The sequence below is a fragment of the Schistocerca cancellata genome, chromosome 7 (assembly GCF_023864275.1).
Source record: "Schistocerca cancellata isolate TAMUIC-IGC-003103 chromosome 7, iqSchCanc2.1, whole genome shotgun sequence".
NCBI classification, from domain to species: Eukaryota; Metazoa; Arthropoda; class Insecta; order Orthoptera; family Acrididae; genus Schistocerca; species Schistocerca cancellata.
This window is the reverse complement of record NC_064632.1, coordinates 593,416,834-593,437,737: the sequence shown is the minus strand read 5'-3', so window position 1 is coordinate 593,437,737 and position 20,904 is coordinate 593,416,834. Positions and strand designations below refer to the sequence as shown.

Below are 20,904 nucleotides of genomic sequence, written 5' to 3'. Positions count from 1 at the left end.
AAAAGTTAAATTTAATTTTTCTATGTTGCTCAGGATTATATGTGCAGTTAATGACACTTGAAAACTCTCCTGCAACATTTTATCTGATTACTTTTTACTCATATATATTGCTCATTTATTTTTTAGGGAACGGTTCAGAAGAACAGAAGATGTTAAGGATGATTCTGATGATGGTATGTACATAGAAGATATATAGAGCAGAAAATTTCCAAAATGAAATTTCTGAAAGAAACTCTTGCACTATTTAGGAATTAGGAAATATGAACATGTTAACTTAAGAATCCAGATGTACTCCCAGCCAGAAAGGAAGAAAGAAAGAAAGAAGGGTTGGAGGGGATGGTGTTATTCCTTGAGTCAGTAGCAAAGTCACATAAGAATCAAAGAAAACACATGAGAATTGGGCAAAATGGAAGTTTAAGTAATATGCTGACAATTGGCAAGATGTGATAACCTGGGAGCTCAGTTAGGTGCATAGTTATTTACATGTTCTGTCACTCATAAGTGCAAAAATGCTGCATCATGTATAAAACACGGCAGTAGGTTTATGTTTACTCATACATAGCATTCAAGATTTAATGGCTATCCACATCCAGCAATATTCAGTAGTATGTCTTTTCTTTTCCCCTTATGCTGTTATTATGAATAGTCATATATCCACCTTGTACAGAAGTGAATGAAGTGTATTTTTTCTAACTTACCAGAAAACAAGCAATTTTTTTATATTTCATTTATCATTTCTTCTGTAGTTACACTTTTATTGGGTTTGATTTTGAGTATTTGTAGGGACATGGAGTCAACAAGTTAGCAATAAGGGATAACAGATTAAAACAGCAAGAGAGGCCAAAAAATATATTAAACAAAAATGTGACTTTATTGAAAGGAAATTTCACTTGAGAAAACTATAAAATTATGAGACAGAATTGCGAGGCAATGCTTATCTTCAGCAAACAACAAGTTTAGTACTGCTGTGTAATGTGCAGACCTTTTGAAAGCATACTGCATGCAGGACAGATCATTCATTGAAAAGTCATGAAACTAAATAGAATTTTTGTAATTCAATTAATTTTCCTTGGAGAATGGATACCGCCACTGATTTGCCTGCATGGAGGACCATCTATTGGATGGTGTGAAGTAATTTCTACATTCACCATGAAATTATTATTATTATTGCACATTTTTGCCTGCAGGGCAGTGGTTAACTTGAATTTTACATGATTATTCATTTTTCCTGGTTTCCTTCTTCTTTTTCTCTTCCCAAAATCTCTTCATTCTTTGGCTGTGTTCTTTTTCCTTTTCTCTGTCCATATTTTGCCTGTTTTCTTCCCGTCTTTTATTTCAGATTTCATGTTCATAATCATGTTTCTGAACTTGTCTCTTGTCTTATACACTCCTGGAAATTGCAATAAGAACACCGTGAATTCATTGTCCCAGGAAGGGGAAACTTTATTGACACATTCCTGGGGTCAGATACATCACATGATCACACTGACAGAACCACAGGCACATAGACACAGGCAACAGAGCATGCACAATGTCGGCACTAGTACAGTGTATATCCACCTTTCGCAGCAATGCAGGCTGCTATTCTCCCATGGAGACGATCGTAGAGATGCTGGATGTAGTCCTGTGGAACGGCTTGCCATGCCATTTCCACCTGGCGCCTCAGTTGGACCAGCGTTCGTGCTGGACGTGCAGACCGCGTGAGACGACGCTTCATCCAGTCCCAAACATGCTCAATGGGGGACAGATCCGGAGATCTTGCTGGCCAGGGTAGTTGACTTACACCTTCTAGAGCACATTGGGTGGCACGGGATACATGCGGACGTGCATTGTCCTGTTGGAACAGCAAGTTCCCTTGCCGGTCTAGGAATGGTAGAACGATGGGTTCGATGACGGTTTGGATGTACCGTGCACTATTTAGTGTCCCCTTGACGATCACCAGTGGTGTACGGCCAGTGTAGGAGATCGCTCCCCACACCATGATGCCGGGTGTTGGCCCTGTGTGCCTCGGTCGTATGCAGTCCTGATTGTGGCGCTCACCTGCACGGCGCCAAACACGCATACGACCATCATTGGCACCAAGGCAGAAGCGACTCTCATTGCTGAAGACGACACGTCTCCATTCGTGACGGCCTAACGGTGTGCGGGACCGTAGCCCAGCTTCATGGAGACGGTTGCGAATGGTCCTCGCCGATACCCCAGGAGCAACAGTGTCCCTAATTTGCTGGGAAGTGGCGGTGCGGTCCCCTACGGCACTGCATAGGATCCTACTGTCTTGGCGTGCATCCGTGCGTCGCTGCGGTCCGGTCCCAGGTCGACGGGCACGTGCACCTTCTGCCGACCACTGGCGACAACATCGATGTACTGTGGAGACCTCACGCCCCAAGAGTTGAGCAATTCGGCGGTACGTCCACCCGGCCTCCCGCATGCCCACTATACGCCCTCGCTCAAAGTCCGTCAACTGCACATACGGTTCACGTCCACGCTGTCGCGGCATGCTACCAGTGTTAAAGACTGCGATGGAGCTCCGTATGCCACGGCAAACTGGCTGACACTGACGGCGGCGGTGCACAAATGCTGCACAGCTAGCGCCATTCGACGGCCAACACCGCGGTTCCTGGTGTGTCCGCTGTGCCGTGCGTGTGATCATTGCTTGTTCAACCCTCTCGCAGTGTCCGGAGCAAGTTTGGAGGGTCTGACACACCGGTGTCAATGTGTTCTTTTTTCCATTTCCAGGAGTGTATTTCAATACTGACCCATGCTTGTTTTAGGTCTTCTTGTATTTCTTGAAACCAATTTGTTTTTTGATTGAACTGTTACTACAACAAAAATCCTCTTTTTGTGTCTGTTGTTGTTCTTCTATGTATGTTTTCATAGAGTGTTAGTCGGCATTTTCTGATCATGTCTGTGAGCCTGTCTGTGCATTCGCGTAATTCTTTGGTTGGTCTCCTCGTCCATATATCATTGCTGTGTAGTGCACCAAAAATTTCTCTGAGGATTTTATGTTCTGTTTCTTCTGTCTCTGTGATGCCCAATGCTCTGATCGTAGTCATTTCTGATGAATAGAGTGCTTCTGGTAATACAACTGTATAGTACTGCCTGAAATTGGCCTGTCTTGAAATATTTCTTTTATTGTAGTGTTTCCACATCAGTTTGTATGTTTTCTGAAGTTTTTTTGTTCTTTCTGTGTTGGATGCCTTGTTTGATCCTCCTTTTTGTATAAAGTCCCCAAGATACTTGAATTTTTCCGCTCTGTTAATCTTTCCATATTTTATGTCGATTGCTTGGTTGTTATGTTCTTTCTTTCTATGCATTGCATTTTGTCTCTTGATATCTGTAGAACTGTTTTGGCAGAGACTTTACGTAAGTATTACAGTGCTTTGTGTCTATTGTTGCAGTGTATTGTCAGGTCATGTGCAAATGCTAGGCATTTTATGATCATCTTGTTTGGACATGTTCTTCCTAACAGAATTCCTTTTACTTTTTCTTCTCATAATTTTGTCCAAGACAGTGTTGAATAAAAGCAGCAAGAGACCATCTCCTTGTTTGCAGCAGCCACATCAGTTGCTACCTTGCACTCAAGCCATTTGCACCGTGAGCATCGGGCAGTGCGACTCTACCAATCATAATGTTGTAAGTTTTGTTGTTCATTTTCTGTATTTGTTTTACAGAACTCGTGTCCAGTATCTCTCATTTTCTTGAATCTTTTCAATGAAATATTCCTCACTGTCCGTAGGACTAGATGTATTTTTATTTGGTTTTCATTGTTTTTCGATGTACTTCATATTTCAGTCTTTGCCGTACTGCAATGTGGCATTTTGCCACATTACTCGGAATTGTGGGTGCATTTTGTAAAACACTGTGATAGGATTGTCTCACATTTGTCTCTTTTCTACAATATATTCAAAGTTAATCACATTTACTGGCCACCATTGATCTGTAGCTTTCCACTGTTCCTTTTTCTTTAATTAAACAATCAGTTAAGTGACAAAACACCTGTAAAGAGAAGAATGCCAATGCCTTCACGGTCCAGGGACATAAGATTGACAGATGAATGTAGCTTCCTGTTTGATAGGGAAACAGTGATAGGAAGTACATACCCCAGTCTAGCAGACAGTTACAGCTGAAGCTTTCGGAACAATTACCTCCTTCCTCATGGTGGAGAGGGGGGTGCGTTGGGGAAGGTGAAAAAGGAGGAGCTCACTCAGACCCAAGGATAAGATGATCCACCTGTCACAACTATCACTTAATAGTATTGTAATAACCTTGTTTACATTCAGTGCCAGTAGATCACCACTTTTTTACATTAGATAAATTTTCTGCTATTGCTATGCTATTAGCATTTCTTATTATATAGTTCATGACAGTTAATCAAACAATGTAAAATCCAGGATGGAATAATGATAATATTATGAAAAGGATACATTACTACCATAAAGTGATTTTGAGTTGCAGAAAGGCACAACAAAAGGTGTGCTAAACAAGTAAGCTTGCGAACAAAAGGCCTTCTTCTGGAGTAGACAACACACACACACACACACACACACACACACACACACACACACACACACACGTGCATGCACACACACGTGTACACGCACACACATACACACACACGTGAACACGCACACACATACACACACACGTGTACACGCACACACATACACACACACATGAACACGCATGCGCGCGCGCGCGCGCACACACACACACACACACACACACACACACACACACACAAACACACATACGTGATTACTGTCTTTAGTTGGCCTCAGCAGCCAGAGACATGTCATGTGTATGTGAGTTGTGTTTGCATGAATGAGTGTGTGTTTTGTCTACTCCAGAAGGAGGCCTTTTGGCTGAAAGCATACTTGTTTAGCAGTCTTCTTGTTGTGCCTGTCTACCACTCAATGTCTCCACTATATGGTGAGTAGCAATCTATAGTTTTCATAATATTGTCATAAAAATTAAAGTCATTCACACACAGTGTTCCATCAAACAAAAAATTTATCTGACCATGCAACAAATTGCCTTAACCATAGTCGAATATCAATGTTCCAGTGCCTGCTGCAGCCATAAGTAATAGTGTTTTTAGGTCAGCATGGAGACAAGTAGTAGTTGTCTGCAGGGAGTCCCATGAACAACAATGTGTGCTGAATGCCATGATCCAAAACACTTGCATCTCCTCTGTCTTCACATTCACCACAGATTGATATCTATCCTGCCTTACAGACGTGAGCTACACATTCCCTGATTAGATGTGGATGTCCAACAACTTGTGGCCTACTCGTAGTTTCACTGGCATTAAACCACACTCCATAGATGCTCACGACAGTAGCTTGTGAACAGTCTATCAGCTTTGCCATTTCTGAGATGCTCATTCCCATGCGGTTTGCCATAAGAGGCTGCTCTTTCTCCAAGTTGGTTTTTGGCAGTAGATGTCCCCATTTTGACCAGTATCATCACTAGAATGATTCTGCATGTGTCTCTTCTCCACTTATATGCTTCCCTTACCATGGCTAGACTACAGGCTCTCATGGCAGGTGTTTGCTTTATTGCTGATATTTGTTTTATGGTCATAAGGTTGTGGTCTGAGGCATAATTCTCTGCCTAATGTTTTCTCTTACACTGCTGGAGACATCATTAGGGGCTTTAATGACTCAAAAAGCTGTTACAGACTCAAAAAAGCTCTGCAAGCCAAACTGTTTACAAGTATCCGTGCAATAGTCAGTTCACGACATCATCAGGCTGCTGCCTGAGACTGCAGAGTCACACCAACATATACTGTGGACTTCGTAGTGGGGAAGAGTTGGCACTGTTTGTTTCATTTAGCACTAAGGTGCCCAACTTGTCTAATTTGATTCCAAATTTCTGAACTTTTTTGAGTCTGTAACAGCTTTCTGAGTCGTTAAGGCATCTGATAATGTCTTCAGCAGCAGAAGACAAAACATTTGGCTGAGAATTATGTCTTAGACCATGACCATATGCCCATAAATCAAATATCAGCAATGAGGGTCTTATGGCCATTTATTGCTTGTTTCACATTACATGAATCAAAAAGTTTGCTCCTGTTTCTGACCAGAACTGAGATATTACTGGACTAGGTAATATTAAGATAAGGTATTTAGAACAACATCACAGAATCCTTGTCACAACCACCTGCCCTAATCACTTGAGTCTCACAGTCCATACTGGGAAGCTGAAAACACCTTCTAATAATGTAGAAAAATCAGGAAATTCACACCAGACCTTCTTCAGAGGTTCTCTCTGATGTTCTGTCAGTAAGGCCCAGGAAGCAAAGGGTCTATATAAGCAAGTACACACAGAATATATTTGAAATGTTTCTTCAACATTTACCAACACTTACACCAGACAGAAGTAGGATTGTGCAGTTTGATTCAAAATTACCCCAAAGATGCAAGTTTGAGGAGGACTTGACCTATTTCAGTGAATTCTTGGAAACTCATATATGTTAAACTATTTCTGGAAGATATGTAATGATATTTACAAATTGATGTTATATTACCTCATAGTTTATCATTCTTTTGGCTCCTCCTTTCCTGAAGTTGAAATTGCACTGAAGATTTTTCTCATTCTTGTGGTTAAAACTTGCCATGATAAACTTTTATTTTTAATCAAGAACAAAGTAAGAGACGGTGTGGGGCAAATAAGGCTTAATTCCTTCTCTCTGCTGCAAGATGTATGAGACAATCAAAATACTCTCAGACTTTAAAGGAATGTAATAATTCTAATTTCAAACAAAACAGCTGCTGACCGTTGTGAATACTGTCAAACCATCAGTTTAATGAGTCATGGTTTGCAAAATTTTGGCACAAATTATTTGCGTAAGAATGGAAAAACTGGTAGAAGCTGACTCAGAGAAGATCAATTTGGGTTCTGGAGAAATGAAGGAAAACCCGGGGCAATAGTGACCCTGTAATTTATCCTAGAAGATAGGGTGAAAACAGGCAAACCTACATTTGCTGTAATTGTAGATACAGAAAAAACTTTTTATAATGCTGACTGGAATACATTACTTAAATTCTGAAGGTGGCTGGGATAAAATTCAAGTACTAAAAACTTACCTTCAACTTGTACAGAACCCAGGCTACAGTTATAAGAGTCGGCGAGAGACATGAAAGAAAGGCCATAATTGAGGAGGAGGGGGAGAGGTGAGATAGGGTTTCAGCCTATCTCCAATATTATTTAATCTGTACATTGACCAAGTGCTAAAGCAAACCAAAGAGAAGTTTGGAAAGAGAATTAAAGTTCATGGAGAAGAAATATACCTTTAAGGTTTGCCAGTGAAATTATAACGGCAAAGGATTTGAAAGAACAGTTGAACGGAATGGATAGTGTATTGAAAAGAAGTGGGTAATGGAGTGTAATTAAATTATACCAAGTACTGCTGATGGAATTAGATTAAAAAACGAGAAAATATCAGTATTAGTTGAGTTTTGGAATTTGGACAGTGAAATAACTGATGAAGCTGAAGTAGATTGGCAATACCAAGAACAGCATTTCTGAAAAAGAGGAATTTATTAACATTAAATATGAATTTAACTGTTAGGAAATCTTTTCTGAAGGTGCTTGTCTGGAGTATAACCTTGTATAGAAGTGAAGCATGGACAATAAGTAGTTCTGCTCAGATAAGGAGAAGACAGAAGCTTTTGAAATATGATACTATATAAGAACACTGAATATTAGTTGGTTAGATCAAATAGCAAATGAGAAGGTAGTGACTCAGATTGGGGACAAAGGAATTTGTAGTACAGCTTTATTAAAACAAGGAACTGGTTGATAGAACACATCCTGAGACATCAAGGAATTGTCAATTTGGTAATGGAAGGATAGATTAATGGAGAGTTGCTTCACAGTAGTCTTCGGACTGAAGTCCTCAACAGCAACAATTTGCTCAAGAAAATGAACAGTTCAACACTAACCAATGAGTATGTGATTGCTAGGTCTTGTAAATTTAAATGAAATCTGCTGAGTGTATGTATCGTTTGTAATGTTTTATACATTTCTCTAGTAAAAAATGTATGTAACAGACAATATGGAATCTTGTATCAATCTTATTGATTATCTCAGTAAATTGTGTGTGTTGATTAGAGCTTCCTAATCAAAGCATGAAGTTAAGCTACTGTTCTAGGTCTTATGTTGAAAACCACGGTCACTCATCTGAAAGTGCAACAGATGTGTGTGTGCATATGTTGGTAAGTTTTACAATGTCTTTAGATACTGTGTTGTCCCAATGGATGACATAGAAATAAACATCCCTGGTGCTGAAAAGCAATTGAAGCAGCCGAAAAGGAATAGGGTACCAGACCCTGATGGAATCTCAGTTCTGTTTTAGGAGCCATCCATAAATTATCTTTCATGAATTTCATGGTTTCTGGAGATTACCCCCCCCCCCCCCCCCCCTCACTCCTTCTTGTCACAGGTGGTCACATTTGTGTGACCTGCTTCTCCCCTGGAGTGACTTAACGTATTTTGCACTTTTTAGAAATTATTAAATTAAAACAGTAGTCCCAAAATTATTCATGTGTTTCTATACAAAATATTTTGTTTTTCATAAAATTAAGAATAAATCAAACATTTTGGAACATTTACAAAACATAACAAATGAAACAAATGATACAAAATTTAATCATCTTGTGTTCAAGGGCTTTGAGCCATTCCTTTATATTATTTATGATTGCCATAGCAGTCACTTTGTTCTCAATTTGGCTGTTAGGAACATTCAGTGTGTCCACATCATCTTCATCCAACCATATAGCATCATCATTGTTTATCAAAGAACTTCCCTAACACGTCTAGTTGCAATCCTTTGAGGAGGAATCTTTGGGAAAAACTGTTGTTGGCTCTAATGTGAATGCATGTGTTGGGAGTGGCTTTGTATGATGAAAAATATGTTCCACACATCATTTAATTAAGTATGTGTTGATACTGGGGCAATAGCCATCATACAGAATTTGATTCACATGTCATGACCCATAGAGATCCAAAGATAGCTATAGTGAGAGCAGAGCAAATTTACCTTCGGAGTCTTCATTTATTATGTGTATGTACATACCCAACTTTAGTCTGAAACCCCTCTCATAATAATTGCCACAGGCTAGATCATTGCACACTGCAACAAGCGACAACCTTACATTTTACAATTTGTAAAAAGTATTGTGATTCATGTACGTGATTTGCGTACCAAGTATTGTCATTTTTCAATGTCCTAGCCTGTATGATATTCAGTCTGGTATCTGTTGGCCAAAAGTATTTGGCAACCACAGGAAAATCATCAATGACCAGTTGGCTTTAAATATTAGCCAACATGGTGTCTGCACTCTCAAAATTCTGTTTTTGTAGCTCCAATTTTGTAGTTCAATTACTGAAATCAAGATCTGAACCAAAACTTTTTTAACACACACCAGTAAGCTCACAACTAACAGGCAATGTTCATCATTCCACTTTGTTAAATACACTTCTTCCTGGAGCATTTGTGTTGATATGAATAGCACCCATGTCAAAATCTTTGAAACGATGTACAGCTGAAATTCACTTGTTTTGTGGATTTTCATCAGGGCCACCATCACAAGTGAAAATGAACACACCTTTTACAAAACCTTCAGTTCTCATTAACTTTTCAAAAGCTGGTAATTCAGAAAGTATGTCTGTGTCACGAGTCTCTGCAATAGAGGAAGAATTTTTTCCACTATGAATCGCTTTGAATGTAGGCCCAGAGTGTGTCAGCTACAGATTGCAGGTTTACTGCAATACCTACATATACAGAGGTAATAAGTATATGTTTTTCAGTGACTATGAAATCATAATCCAGTAATTTTACACGGTAGTGAAGGTGCATTAATATTGGTGCTTGAGTATTTGCTATAATACCTATTGGTACATATGTTTGTCGTTTATAGATAAAATGAACACTTGACCAGGGTCCCAGACTGAAGCCAAGGATTAAGGTTTCTTATAATAATGCCAACTATCTCTGCAGATGATGAAGAAATTGATGAAATGTGTGATGAGATAAAAGAAATTATTCAGGTAGTGAAGGGAGACGAAAATTTAATAGTCATGGGTGACTGGAATTCGAGAGTAGGAAAAGGGAGAGAAGGAAATATAGTAGGTGAATATGGATTGGGCGTAAGAAAAGAAAGTCAAGCCGTCTTGTAGAATTTTGCACAGAGCATAAGTTAATCATAGCTAACCCTTGGTTCAAGAATCATGAAAGAAGGTTGTATACATGGAAGAATCCTGGAGATACTAAAAGGTATCAGATAGATTATATAATGGTAAGACAGAGATTTAGGAACCAGGTTTTAAATTGTAAGACATTTCCAGGGGCAGATGTGGACTCTCACCACAATTTATTGGTTATGAACTGTAGATTAAAACTGAAGAAATTGCAAAAAGGTGGGAATTTAAGGAGATGGGACCTGGATAAACTGAAAGAACCAGAGGTTGTACAGAGTTTCAGCGAGAGCATAAGGGAACAATTGTCACGAATGGGGGAAAGAAATACAGTAGAAGAAGAATGGGAAGCTGTGAGGGATGAAGTAGTGAAGGCAGCAGAGGATCAAGAAGGTGAAAAGACGAGGGCTAGTAGAAATCCTTGGGTAACAGAAGAAATATTGAATTTAATTGATGAAAAGAGAAAATATAAAAATGCAGTAAATGAAGCAGACAAAAAGGAATACAGACGTCTCAAAAATGAGATCGACAGGAAGTGCAAACTGGCTAAGCAGGGATGGCTAGAGGACAAATGTAAGGCTGTAGAGGTTATCTCACTAGGGGTAAGATAGATACTGCCTACAGGAAAATTAAAGAGACCTTTGAAAAAAGAGAACCACTTGTATGAATATCAAGAGCTCAGATGGAAACCCAGTTTTAAGCAAAGAAGGGAAAGCAGAAAGGTGGAGGGAATATATAGAGGGTCTATACAAGGGTGATGTACTTAAGGACAATATTATGGAAATGGAAGAGGATGTAGATGAAGGTGAAATGGGAGAAATGATACTGCATGAAGAGTTTGACAGAGCACTGAAAGACCTGAGTCGAAGCAAGGCCCCAGGAGAAGGCAACATTCCATTACAACTACTGACGGCTTTGGGAGAGTCAATCCTGACAAAACTCTACCATCTGGTGAGCAAGATGTATGAGACAGGCGAAATACCCTCAGACTTCAAGAAGAATATAATAATTCCAATCCCAAAGAAAGCAGGTGTTGACAGATGTGAAAATTACCGAGCTATCAGTTTAATAAGTCACAGCTGCAAAATACTAATGCGAATTCTTTACAGACGAATGGAAAAACTGGTAGAATCTGACCTCGGGGAAGATCAGTTTGGATTCCATAGAAATGAGGGAACACGTGAGGCAATACTGACCTTAAGACTTATCTTAGAAGAAAGGTTAAGGAAAGGCAAACCTACATTTCTAGCATTTGTAGACTTAGAGAAAGCTTTTAACAATATTGACTGGTATACTCTCTTTCAAATTCTAAAGGTGGCAGGGGTAAAATACAGGTAGCAAAAGGCTATTTACAATTTGTACAGAAACCAGATGGCAGTTATAAGAGTCGAGGGAAATGAAAGGGAAGCAGTGTGGGAAGGGAGTGAGACAGGGTTGTAGCCTGTCCCCGATATTATTCAATCTGTATATTGAGCAAGCAGTAAAGGAAACAAAAGAAAAATTTGGAGTAGGTATTAAAATCCAAGGAGAAGAAATAAAAACTTTGAGGTTCGCTGATGACATTGTAATTCTGTCAGAGACAGCAAAGGACTTGGAAGAGCAGTTGAACGGAATGGACAGTGTCTTGAAAGGAGGATATAAGATGAACATCAACAAAAGCAAAATGAGGATAATGGAATGTAGTCAAATTAAGTCTGGCGATGCTGAGGGAATTAGATTATGAAATGAGACACTTAAAGTAGTAAAGGAGTTTTGCTATTTGGGGAGCAAAATAACTGATGATGGTCGAAGTAGAGAGGATATAAAATGTAGACTGGCAATGGGAATTTGCCATCTGTATTTTTACATGAAATGTAGAGACTGGTTTCCACAGTTTAACAGAAATATTTACCATGTGATTTTTTCCTTCCTCTGTGCTGATTTGTCTGGGTACGTGTCTTAAATAATATCCCGATCGACTGGGAGTAGGCCTATAGCCTTGTTTACATAGTTCGGCTTGTAAGTCATCCAATTTTTTTGCAGCACCCTGTAATTTCAGTGCAATCATCAGCTGCATCACCATAAACTGCAATCTCTTTTATAACAATTTTATTCCTAGATGTGTTCCGACTAGTCTTTGATTTAGGTACTGTTTGAGGTAACTGGCTTCCACTTTGTTGCATACTAAAATCTTTAGTGTCTTCTGGTATGCCACATATGCTTTCTTCCCACAATTAAAAGTAAGCATTTAAAATGTTGAATAGGAGCATTTCACACAATTTGTGTACTAAATCATCCTGAAGAATCTGGCTACATGATAGTGAATACTTTACTGAAATTGACCCACCACGTTCTGAGAGTACCTCCAACAGATAGACAGAATGATGTGGTTGCTGATTTTGTTTTGTCATAAGTAGTGTGCAACAACTAAATGTATCTGACTGGGTTGTTCAGTTTTTCAATTTGCAACAGAAAAATAAATATATTTGTAGCAGTGGAGAATGAAATGTTAAAATTGTGAAACTCAAACTTACTTTTACACCCACGGGCTAAAATTTTTGAAAAAACTCTTTTAAGTGTCATCTTCAATCTTGTCACTACTTTTCAAACTTCGCCATTAGGTGTTAACTTCATCTTGTATACTTTGTTTATTTCTTTCAGCACAAACTACTCTGTATATTTAATATAGTTTGCAGTATGAACAGAAAGTATAATATTGTCGCAGAAGAAACCGAGCAGTGCAGTTGCCGTAGTGTAGTGGTTATGATACTAGATTGTTGCATGGAGGATCGTGAGTTCAAAACTAACCTGAACTGAAACATTTTAATTTCCTTATTTGGTTCCAATAAATTCTAGAAGTATCCACAAATGGCAAGAATCATTGTACTGGAATGTTCTGTAGCTGTATGTCTAGCATATGTGTTCTGGCAGGAGGCAGTTCGCTCTGCACTCTTGTATGTGCAAGTGCTGAATAAACCTTTGTTAAGTGAAGCTAGTGTTCATCATTCATCTTCTTAAACCTCCCTCTATGTGACATTATTCTGGTGGAGGCACTGGGCATTGGAACTTGTGATACCATACATTATCAACGACACAGTGGCTCCCATCATGCCACGACAGAGCCGCCATTTACGTGGCGAGAAACCCGAGTTCAAGCCATATTCAGCAGATCGCAATCTATCAGAAACAGAAGAAGAAGACATCATGATGACAGCAACTGTGTGCCACCACATGAGACATCTTTCTGGGTCCTCTGGTGATGATGGCCAAGATACAAAGAAGTGGCTGAAGGTATGTGAGCGTATAGCCAAATTTAACAAATGGGATGACACTGTGTGTTTGGCTAACATATTTTTCTACTTAGAGGGCACTGCCGAGTAATGGTACAAGAACAATGAGGAGAAGTTAAGAAGCTGGGAAGTATTCCAGGCGGAACTGCGCAAGTATTTCAGCAACACACGACAGAAGTGCAAGGCTGAAAATAAATTTAAGTGCAGGGCACAGCATCCAGGAGAAATGACAGCATCCTACATTCAAGTCGTCTTGGAGCTGTGTGAAACAGTGGATCCTCGAATGAAGAAGGAAGATAAGGTTGCACATCTCATGAAGGGTGTTGCTGACGGCATGTATCGAGCCCTACTCCTGAAGGAGGTTTCGACAGCAGACAACTTCATAAAATGGTGCCAGTATATCGAGACAATGCATTAAAAAAGAATTACATGCAAGAAGTTTGAACGGCTTCCAAATGTCATCTCAGTGTCTGTGATGGAGGAAGAAACTGATTTCAAAAGTGTTCTTCATCAGATAATGAGAGAGGAAGTTCAGAAGGCACTTGGATCGCATGGCGAGCCAAAAACCAAGACACTCCATGAGGTCATAAGGGAGGAACTTGAACAGACATTGAACCCAATCTCTCGTCCTTCATTTCCCTTTAAAACAGTAAAAAAGTCGAGATCCAGGCGAAGCTACATTCCTATGATGCCGCATGAGGAACCTGTTTGGTAACCAAGGAAGACTGATGTCTGGAGGACCCAGGATAACCAACCAGTATGTTTCCACTGTGGACAACTGGAACATGAGGTGCACTATTGTCAAGAAAGGCAGTGGATATTTGATGACGCCTGCACCAGAAAACAACAGAGAGACATTAGCCGACACCATCTCTGGGACGATGAAGATGAACAAGAAGATGTGGGTGCAGGATGACATAGGTCACATTCACCGCAAGATAGCCACTGGAGAGGACTCTCCCCATCACGCCGATCAAGGTCTCCATTGCCATTTAGAAGCTCCAGCCGATCACCTTCCCTGGAGGTGAGACCATCGAAGAGAAAAATCCTCCGCCGTCGATCACTACATAAATGGTAGGAAATTACGTTGATATCCTCATGTATGGCCGACCAGTCCAAGCTCTTGTGGACTCTGGAGCATCATATTCAGTCATTTCGCAAAAGTACCATCGCCAGTTGTAGAGAACTATATTTGTCGACAGCGAAACATCTCTGATGAGGATGGCTAATGGGAAGTATGTAAAACCTACAGGAAGATGTGTCATTCGTGTGGGTATAAGTGGCCATACACAGCCCTTAGAATTCATCATTGTACAAGAGTGTAATCATGACGTCATTCTCGGATGGGACTGTTTGAAAGCAATTATAGATTGTGGTCGCTCGAAGATTATGCTAGATGAGATGAGATACTGTGGACAGGAAGATGCGCATCCGCGTGTGTGGAGACTATGTGTGCTGGATGATGTACTTCTGCCAGTACCTCGTCTCCTACCTTCCAAACTTTACAGAAGCTCTCCTGTGAAACTTGCAGAACTAGCACTCCTGAAAGAAAGGATATTGCGGAGACATGGCTTAGCAACAGCCTGGGGGATGTTTCCAGAATGAGATTTTCACTCTGCAGCGGAGTGTGCGCTGATATGAAACTTCCTGGCAGATTAAAACTGTGTGCCCAACCGAGACTCGAATTCGGGACCTTTGCCTTTCGCGGGCAAGTGCTCTACCATCTGAGCTACCGAAGCACGACTCACGCCCAGTACTCACAGCTTTACTTCTGCCAGTACCTCGTCTCCTACCTTCCAAACTTTACAGAAGCTCTCCTGCGAACCTTGCAGAACTAGCACTCCTGAAAGAAAGGATATTGTGGAGACATGGCTTAGCCACAGCCTGGGGGATGTTTCCAGAATGAGATTTTCACTCTGCAGCAGAGTGTGCACTGATATGAAACTTCCTGGCAGTCGTGCTTTGGTAGCTCAGATGGTAGAGCACTTGCCCGCGAAAGGCAAAGGTCCTGAGTTCGAGTCTCGGTCGGGCACACAGTTTTAATCTGCCAGGAAGTTTCATATCAGCGACCACTCCGCGGCAGAGTGAAAATCTCATTCTGGAAACATCCCCCAGGCTGTGGCTAAGCCATGTCTCCGCAATATCCTTTCTTTCAGGAGTGTTAGTTCTGCAAGGTTCACAGGAGAGCTTCTGTAAAGTTTGGAAGGTACGAGACAAGGTACCGGCAGAAGTAAAGCTGTGAGTACTGGGCGTGATTCGTGCTTCGGTAGCTCAGATGGTAGAGCACTTGCCTGCGAAAGGCAAAGATCCCAAGTTCGAGTCTCAGTCGGGCACACGGTTTTAATCTGCCAGGAAGTTTCATATCAGTGCACACTCCACTGCAGAGTGAAAAATCTCATTCTGGAAACATCCCCCAGGCTGTGGCTAAGCCATGTCTCCGCAATATCCTTTCTTTCAGGAGTGCTAGTTCTGCAAGGTTCGCAGGAGAGCGTCTGTAAAGTTTGGAAGGTAGGAGACGAGGTACTGGCAGAAGTAAATCTGTGAGTACCGGTTGTGAGTCATGCTTCGGTAGCTCAGATGGTAGAGCACTTGCCCGTGGAAGGCAAAGGTCCCGAGTTCGAGTCTCGGTCAGCCACACAGTTTTAATCTGCCAGGAAGTTTCATCCTTTTTGTTGATGATACCAATATTGTGATAAAGGGTGAAAATATAGAAGAATGTGCTCTAAACACTGAAAGAATTCTTTGTTATCTTGATAAATGGTTTTACAGTAACAGATTAGAACCAAATTACAAAAAAAATCAATTTTATCTGTTTTAAAAATAGCAAGACCGAACAAAATTTGTTAGAGTTAAAAATTAATGGCAACAGACTTGAGCAAGTGAAAAGTGCAAAATTTTTGGGTCCCTGCATAGCTGACAAAATGATATGGTCAGAGCACATCCGTATTGTACGTCATAAGCTCAACTTGGTTTGTTTTACTATCAGGAAGTTAAGTTAAATTGTCAACATGGAAACCCTGATAAAATATTACTATGCACTATTTTATTCCATTATGTTCTTTGGGATTTAACTCTGGAGGAGTGCATTAAATGTGAATAAGATCCTTATTATACAGAAAAAGGCCATCTGCATAATGACAAGGCAAAAGGGGTGTACTACTTGTAGACCAAAATTCAAAGAACTGAACATCCTAACAGCAGTAAATGTCTACATCTACAGAATGCTAACATTCACCAAAAAACTCAGTTATCTCTACCAAAAAAAATCAACAGTTACACCAATATGAAACCAAGAATTGCTATAAATTAAGAGTAATTCAGCACTGAACCAGCCGATATGAGAAAGGGGTTACATACATGGGAATGCACCTCTATAACTATCTTCCAGATGTCAAAATAATGGAAGCAAGATAAACATGTCCATTACTCAGCAAAAGTTAAGTTTTGACTGAGTAACATCAGTAATTTAACATATATGAAATCAAAGAGTTGGCAGTTTTTGTTAAAGCCTCAAAGGCAGATGAAATCAGGGCAGAGACAGTTTTTGTTCAAGCATCAAAGGTGGTATTGACTGACTTGCAACACCATAGGTACAGCCAGCGTGAACAACAATCATATCACACAGCCACCATGTGCCAAAAAATGATACAAATTTAAACCTTAGTAAATAATAATGATAGAATTGGTAATAGTTTAAAGTTTTTCGTTCGAGTGCTACACACAAAAATACAGGAATGTATGGGAGAATAAACCTGAATTTAAGGGATGGCTGACACCAGTTCCTTGGAGTAATATTAAAGGCATGTGTCGCTACTACCAAACTGAATTTTCTGCTAAACTGAGCAATAAAATAAAATTTAGAAAAAAACAACCCTGAAACCATGAAACACAAAATGAGACTTGCCATAAAATCTGCACAGAAGACCGTGCCACTAACATTGTTCAGTTTTGACTGTGGAACATCTGGGAGAATTGCGTGAAAATATATTTTCTGACTCTAAATCCACCACAGACTTACAATTACATCGATCAAAGTGTTCAAACATAATAGTGAAGTGTTGGGTCCACACTTCAGGGAAGTACTGCAAGCTGATATCAGTAATGAAAAATTAAGTCTGCTGATGAATGAAGCCAGTGAAATAAGTATTTTAAATCATCTAGGATTGCAATAAGATATTAATAGTGAATCACAAAAATAATTTTGTCAACATTTTTATTGCTTACTCCCATCAAAAAAGCTGATGCAAAATATCTGGCCAACCACCTGGAAATTGAAAATTTGATTGGTTCAAAAATGGTTCAAATGGCTCTGAGCACTATGGGACTTAACATCTGAGGTCATCAGTCCCCTAGAACTTAGAGCTACTTAAACCTAACTAACCTAAGGCCATCACACACATCCATGCCCGAGACAGGATTCGAACCTGCGACTGTAGCAGTCGTGCGGTTCCAGACTGTAGCGCCTTTAACCGCTCGGCCACTTCGGCCGGCAAAATTTGATTGTAATAGGCACAGACAACACATTAGTTCTGATAGGAATGAATAGGTGGTTGAATGGGTAAAATGTTCAACCATGTAAATACTAAATGCAGTCCTTGGATGTGGTGAAATCTCGAAGAAAGATGTCAAAAAATCTACGCCTAAAACCACTGTACACTTTAAATGAGTTCGTTGACACTGAAGCAGCAAATTGGACACCCTAAACAAGGCACTGCCATACGAAATGACATTAAGTATGCTGTACATATGTGAAGTTTATCCAGTCTCAACTTGCTAATGACATAACTATGGTAATAAATTGAAGTAAATGGTTGCAGGCACAACATGGTTGCTACAGCCTACAGAAATTAGTTCATAGACATCAGCCACTGGTGGCATCCTGTATACGAAGGGAGTTAACCCCATCAAAGTCAGTTAAGGCCTGGAGATGGTGTACTGAAGCACCAAAACTGAGTAGCTATATAATAAATAACATTGGAAGAATAGCTGCAGGTGTCTCATTCTATTACATGGCCGAAGACCCTCTGACCTTCAATCAGAAGAATGGACATAAAAAAGAAGTGAATAATGGGCTACACAGAATTTTAAAAACAGATTGTGGACTGCCAAATCTCACACGTGTGTGTTGTGTATGTCATTATTTACAGCTGGCAGTAAGTCACACTTCAGAAAACACTGTACCCTGAAACATAGAATACATGGTAAGAGAAACCTACAACTGGTCTTGTGTATCTCCAAGTCATCAAGACAAATACAGAAAAATATTTGAAACAGTAAATTCCTTTTGCAGGCATAGTCTTTTTGTTTTTCAAAGGCTAGCATGTAGTGATTTAGCCCAAGTGGGTGTTATTAATCAGGTAAGGATAGAGAGAGGAAGGATAGAGAGAGAGAGAGAGAGAGAGAGAGAGAGAGAGAGGAAGAGATTTGGAGCACTATGCCAAGGTGGAAATAAATCTCATTGTTTGCTTGGGAACTGAAATGTGTGGTTTTCTAAAAATAATTTGTTGGCCAGCACAGTAAGACTAAAGTAAAATGAAATGACCTGTTTGGCTGGCATCCGCCATCCTCAGATCTATTCTTGTTGATCTAAAGATGGCTGATGTGGCCTTAACTGGTAATTTTGTTTGAAATTAGTGTGAGTGTGCCAAATAGTGAATTATTAAAAAAAGTACAATCAACTGCTGTGCATCTCCAGCTCAACTGAAATGTCATTTTTTTTCCTGTATGTTTTCCGTTACTTTTTCTTGTAAAGCATAGTACTAAGAATTTTTCTGGGGGTTTGAGAACATTGGAAGCAATGAGCTGGATTGTTAAGAGGAGGCATTTTGCAGTGTATAATTTCCTTACAGTTAGTTGGCATTTGAAGTCTCAGTGCAATCAATACAGTGAATAAAATCAGCGGTGTTGCCTTTTTTTATTATTGTCTCTTATTTTTGTATTAAGGATGGTGCCTCTTATTTAAACTAGTCAAACTATTTAATGAATTCAGTCGTGGAGGAGGTGGATCTAGGTATATCTGTGTCAGCCATGAAGAAAATGCATTGCATAAGAGAATTGTGTGCATTGCACATCACAGACACAAACATTTCCTCTTTGAATGCATAGAAGTAAAGAACTCAAAAAAGTTGAAGACTCCATTACACATTATAGTTTATAACTTTAGTGTCTTCACCAGGCACACATCACTATTTTGCAACAGAAAACATGAGAGGAGCACCGTCTGAACCCAAATTTTCCCCACCATCTCCAGAGTGGCAGTAGGAGTCTGCTTTGTCCCCTCCACTACAGAAAAATTTCATCAAGAACACCCAGATGTGTGGCTACAAGTACGTAAAATAATGAGGTACCTTTACATTACACTGGAGTATGAAAACATGGGAAATTATACCACAATTTGTTTTTCTCATTGGATGAGTACTGTTTCAGTAACTTAAATATCCTGGTTCCCCAACCTTATTGGAAACTAAACATATCAAGTGACAAATCAGCTTATCTGGGCTATGTGTGTGTGTGTTGCATGTCTCTGGCTGTATTCATTTTGGTTTTAGATCAACGGGAAAATAGGTCAGTCATAGCCAAACACTCTGTGCTAATAACAAAATAGGACCTATGTTTTTGAACTTCTTACAGCAGTGTGTAAATTTCTGGTGCTTAAATCTCAGCATTATGCTTGAGTACAAAAACTTTATGATTTTTCTATATATAATGAGCAATTAAGCAACTGTTCCTTCAAATATTGTGTCGTATTTTCACAGATATACCAGTAATACCAGACCTGGATGACATACAAGATGAAGACTTGACAACACAGATTGCCAGTACTCCATCGTAAGTGCTATACTTGGAATGTTACGATTGCTTGTGCAGCTAATTGTGTAGTTACCAAAGATATGATTCTTTTCCCCCCCAGGGTCAATCTGAATAAAGTAGCAGCATATAAGGAGCTTGACTCCGATCTATTCAAACATTCAGCATTTGGGACTCTTGATAACATTAATTTACAGCTCCTTACAAAAAGCCTTAGACCAGAAAATGATGTAAAAGAGGTAAGTTAAGATTTTGTGTTTCAAAAACTTCTTGTTCATATCTGTTATACTACCAAATAAAATACCTGTTTGTATTCATTACACTATCAGATAAAACAATAAGCCAGAGTCTTCTTTGTATCTGTCAAATATTACTGAGTTTGTATGTGCCTCAGTTAATACAGTTGCATTGTTTTTGTAGTTTTCATGCAGACCTGTAAGAAAATATCTTTTCTCACCATGTTAGCATACTCATTCTCTCCCAGGTGGCATTTTGTACCACTGAGTTGCTTAGGTATTGTGTGCTGTGGGATATTATTAAAATTTTTATAATCTGCTGTTCCTTTTCCTCTCTTATCCATGTTTTATGGTTCACTTCACAACTGTTTTCTTTCCTCTGTTCCTTTTCC

The 20,904-nt window shown here is 39.6% G+C and overlaps 1 protein-coding gene across 2 annotated transcripts in view; it reads left to right on the top strand.

Annotated features, from left to right (window-relative positions):
- LOC126092016 (intraflagellar transport protein 43 homolog) overlaps positions 1-20,904 on the top strand; it is a 129,247-nt gene that overhangs the window by 101,588 nt on the left and 6,755 nt on the right. The window contains exons 5-7 of one of the 2 annotated variants that reach the window (XM_049907402.1): positions 127-173; positions 20,225-20,297; positions 20,380-20,515. In XM_049907402.1, coding sequence (XP_049763359.1) covers positions 127-173; positions 20,225-20,297; positions 20,380-20,515 — 256 coding nt within the window. The remainder of the gene's footprint in view (positions 1-126; positions 174-20,224; positions 20,298-20,379; positions 20,516-20,904) is intronic. The other variant, XM_049907403.1, reaches the window with a different exon arrangement.